At 38.8% G+C, this 5213-nt stretch overlaps 1 protein-coding gene across 1 annotated transcript in view; it reads left to right on the forward strand.

The window, feature by feature from the left end:
• Positions 1-4195, forward strand: part of dhx36 (DEAH (Asp-Glu-Ala-His) box polypeptide 36) — a 17037-nt gene extending 12842 nt beyond the window's left edge. The window contains exons 13-15 of the mRNA XM_029427464.1: positions 2352-2439; positions 4048-4103; positions 4175-4195. Of these exons, the coding sequence (XP_029283324.1) occupies positions 2352-2439; positions 4048-4103; positions 4175-4195 (165 nt within the window). The remainder of the gene's footprint in view (positions 1-2351; positions 2440-4047; positions 4104-4174) is intronic.
• The last annotated feature ends 1018 nt before the right edge of the window (positions 4196-5213 follow it).

Consider the following 5213-nt stretch of genomic DNA (forward strand, 5'->3'; position numbering starts at 1 on the left):
AAATAGGTAAATAATCTGAGACAGATGCAAAAACTCATAAAAGGAGAGGACAGTGCATCTAGGTAGAGCAGATGGAAGCAACAGGAGGGCTAGCTTCCAAACACAGCGACATTAGATCAGAGGAAATAACACAGAACCTGGCAGCAGATCTGTGCTAATGAGTGATCAAACAGATGCTCTCCCAGTGCGCACGTCAATTCCCCTTTTTTTTGACCGATTATTTTACTTTTTACGGCAGACACGGTTACACTTAGCCAAGCTATAGCCATATCAGGAGTTATTAGTGCAGACACAATGCAGGCGGAGCAATTCTCTGTAGAAATTTGTATTCGCTGCGTGTTTCTTGTATTTTTTTCAGTGCCATCCTGTGTGAAACCAGAGCTGCACAATGGAATATGTTATCACAATCAATAGCATTCAGTGTGGTCTTTTGTCACTATTTAAAAGGAGAAAAACAAGAGTGAGCACAATTGAGGAAACTAAGTGCAAGAATCGATAGAAGTAAAATAATTGATACAGTCTGCTCTCACTTACCCTGTATTTTAACTTTAACTTTAACTAGTTCAACTTATTTGTTAGTCTGTGTCTGTTGTGAAAAGCGTATACGAGCGAGGAACAGAGAAAGGAGACAGGCCCAGAAGGAGAAGTGACTAATGCAGATTGACAGAATAATTATCTCTTCCCGTATGAAGCCGTATCTCTATCAGTCACGGCCACCCCGAGCCAGTCGACCAGCTTATTCGCCGTGGCATTGTCAAACGGCCGAGAGGGAACTGGCTGATTTGCCGTGACGGCGTTCTGAACCGAGAATACGGGCCGTCTGCCAGACTTTCGACTGCGAGGATTGCTTAATTATGTTGCAGGACTCTGTGATTAGACACCTAGGGGGTTGACATGCAGGCATTAATGAACGCCTGCAGGGTGCAACTATGTGTGTGTATGTGGTGGTGTGTGTGCATGCGTGCTAAATAGTAGGGCAACACTTCTGCGCTTTTGTTTATTTTATTTTTTTGGAATTAGTCCGAGTCTCTTTTCATACTGCATGTGTGCACACGTGTTTCTGTCAGGTTGTAACGCTGCCCGGATCTCTCTCTTCCTCCTCTCTCACACACACACGATACAGACATTAACACACACCCACACACACAGACATTAACACACACACACACACACACACACACACACACACACACACACACACACACACACACACACACAGTCCCATGGGTGTGACAGTGGTTGAGCACTGGTAATAATAATTAGCTGTAATTAAAAGGCAGGGGTGCTCGAGGCCCAGAAGCTACTCTTTATATCTGTTCTTCATCTTCCCTTATTCCTCTCAGGAAATGAAAAGTACACTTTTATAGAGTCTTATTATCATCCTGAGTATATTTTTTGTTTAAACTTAGGTCTTTGATGTAGCGAAAAAAGCATTTCCAGACGGTTTTCCCCATTGATGATATAAAACATAACATAAAAGTTGGATTTTGCTCAGGTTTCCGAAGCTTAGAGCTTCTTAAATAAGGTTTCGTCTTTAGTTGAAATCTATTCCTGTTAAAACATTATTTGGCTTATTATTTATCTCTGACCTTTTCATCATGGTGCGTACTAAATCAGGAAATGAGAAAACGTTGCTTAGACGGGACACAAAGGTTTATAGAAAATAAATTTATATTCCTCAAAATAAGCATCATATTAGTATTGGTAACCAAAACTGAGGTATTGTATTGGCACCAGTCTGAAAAACGCTAAATGAATTTCATTTGTCGTCACTGGAAAATGCAAAATCAATTCATTATATTATTCTCTGCGTCCTCTTCATTGCTGCTACAATAATAACATTGCTCCTCATCAATCATTAAAGGTGTCTTTTATCCATTAAAACATCATCATGTGATGTTGTTTTATGTTTCGAAGGGCACTTTCTTTAAGTTAAGTAGTCGTCTGTTTTATTGTCAGACCGCTGAATGTGCGGAGATGAGCTCGCACCGGAATACTTCCAACTCTTTCCCCGTGTGCCTCCATCCTGGTGGTAATGTAAAGCAGAGGCTGTCCTGTAGCGGGAAGATGTTGTCATAATGATGTTGGCAGGCAATGTCGGGGCCTATTGTGTAGGTTCGGAGCTCAGGGCAAGACTTCGCCATCGGCCTCGGCTCAGTTCCTCCGAGGACACGGGCACCTTGTTCACTTGGCTCAGTTGTTGCCGAGGCTCCTCCGGCTAATGGCGGTTTGTTTTCTTGTTGTTTTGTCTCTTCTGAAGCCCCGCTGGTTTTGTGTGTGTGTGTGTGTGTGTGTGTGTGTGTGCGCGTCTTTCAGCTGCTAAGTGATGCGTCTTTCCTTTTGTCTGACAGGAAGGAGCCATCTTGGTGTTCCTGCCTGGCTGGGACAACATCAGCAGTCTCAATGACCTGCTCACGGCTCAGCAGATGTTCCGATCAGGTACACGCGAGGCAACACGCGTGCTGTGACGCGGGAGTGCATGCCAGTTACTTTGCATGTTTAATATACAGAAGAAGAGATCGTTATGCACTCATAAATGTTTTTGCTTTTTGTTACTTCACTACTTTTCACATTCACATTCTTAATTCTACGTGTACGTACGGTCCAAGTTACGACTTCCAACTGTGGGACCAGCGGATTGAACTAGTCATTGATTGGGTTTTAGAAAATTCTGAATGGCATTTTTACTATTGTCTGACATTTTATAGACCAACAATTCAATTAGTCAAGAACATATTCTGCAGACTTGTTGATAATGAAAATATTTTATATTTGCAGCCCTAGTGTAATGTGAATACTAACAAAACCTTCAATGCACATTATGCATATTTATTCATTCTGGATTTTCTGAGGGAGTAGGAGTAGACATCAGCTTAAGATTTGTTTAGGAATTTAACTTTCTTTGTGGAAAAAACATTAAATATAAATTATTATTCCAAGAAGAGTTATTTTTATACAAACCATGACTAAAGGGGTCTTATATATCTTATATATATATATATATATATTATATATATATAATATATATATATATATATATATATATATATTATGTAAATATATATACAGGGTATATGATATATATGTATTATTCGATATATATAGTATATATATATATATATGATATATAGGGTATATATGATATATGTAATATATATATAATATTATGTATAAATAGTGTGTATATATGTATATATTATATATCTATATGTTAATATAATATCTGATGTATATATATATATATATATATGATATGTGATGATATATATTTATATATAATATTATCATATATATATTATATATATATATATATATATATAATCTATATATAGTTATATATATATAGTGTATATATAATATATATATATATATATATATCTCTATAATATATATATATATATATATATATATATATATATATAGTATATGTAATATATCTATATATATATATATATATATTATATATGTGTATATTATGTATTATGTATATATATATATATATATATAATATTATATATATATTGTGTATTATGTATAATGTATATATATATATATATATATATATATAATATATGTATACTGTATTATGTATATGTGTATAATAATATATTAGTATATATATATATATATGTGTATAATATATATATATGTATATATATTATATATATAATATATGTATATATATTATATTGTTGTATTAATATGTAATATGTGTATATGTATATATATATATATATATATATATATGTATGTATGTGTGTATATATATATATATATATATATGTATATATGTATGTATATATGTATATGTGTTTGGATATAAAAAAATGTAATTGTGTTTTTCGGCTCATATTAATTAATAATATACTTGTTGCCAAAAATGAACAAATAATCATCAGAAATTGTTGCATTCTGGATATATTTACCAGGGTATCCAAGGTTATATTTTTAGACCCAATCGTTCCGTCTCACGCAGTAGCAGTATAATCTTATGTTTGCAAATGGTGCTTTGTTTGAGTTTGTCTTTCGTGTCCTGTTGTGTTTCAGACCGGTTCGTTATCATCCCTCTGCACTCCCTCATGCCTACCGTTAATCAGACGCAGGTCAGCATTCCTCTGTTTCTCTCTGTGCCCGTCTCTCTGACTGTCTGTCTCTGTGTCTGCCGATTGTCCAGTGCCAGGACTTGCTGGGCTGACTGGTGAAGCTGGATTATCCTCATCTAGCCATTTAATGACAAGCTGGGACAATCGATGGGACCTAGGATCTACCGATGGGCCCTCCAAGTCCACTCCGCTCACAACGGCCTTCCTATAAGACGTACTCCTCAGGCCTCTTCTTAGTGTCCCATCGCTCTCACTTTCCCCATCAGCCCCTTCACCGTTGACACCTCCTGTAGAAAAGTAGCTTCCCGTTTCCACCATGCTGAGGGCTTTCAACGCTCGCTTGGAGTGATCCAACCCAAGCAGCCCGGCCAAACCTTGGACTTGCAGCTCAGAGGGAGGCACCTTGCTCTGCCGAATATCGGATGCTAAACCCATGGGAATTAGCTGCTGGGTGCCCATCTTCAGGGCAGCAGGGCTGTGAGTGCTGAGGACCACGGAGGGAGAGGGAGATGGAGAGATAGTTGGGGAAAGTGAGGGAGAGGGTGAGGTGGAGGAGATGGAAGAAGAGCAAGAGGCAAGCCTGGTGTCCTGTGAGGAGGCAAGCGAGAATGAGGACGGTCTAAGGAGCGCTTGTCCTCTGTCTGCTGGCGATGGGGAGCGTGGGGTTGGGGGGTCTGAGGAGGTAAGAGAAGAGAGGGAGGGGATGCTTGAGGTGGAGCTGTGGGAGGGGGTAGCAGTACGCCGGGCTGGAGGAGAGGGGCTGGATGCAGATGAAAAGGAGGACAGTTCATGGTGGTTATAGTTGTTGTTAGGAGTGTGTGGAGACAGGACAGGAGAGGAGTTAAGAGGAACCGCCTTAGGTGAAGGTGAACTCATCCCAAATGCTATCTGGTCATTCCGTGAGCTCCCATGGGGGTCCTGGAGACACTTTTCCTGCCATACTGTCACTCCATTACTGGCTTTCCCCCTGTCACAGTCTACATTACACACTCTATTGTCCAGTGAGGCGGATCTGCTATCCTCAGATCTAAATCTTGACAATGAAAAGAGTCCATTGGAGAAGTGCCCGATGCTAATGCTTCGGACTACTCGGGATTTCCTGGAGGGTTT

The sequence above is a fragment of the Cottoperca gobio genome, unplaced genomic scaffold (genome assembly GCF_900634415.1).
Source record: "Cottoperca gobio unplaced genomic scaffold, fCotGob3.1 fCotGob3_325arrow_ctg1, whole genome shotgun sequence".
NCBI lineage: Eukaryota > Metazoa > Chordata > Actinopteri > Perciformes > Bovichtidae > Cottoperca > Cottoperca gobio.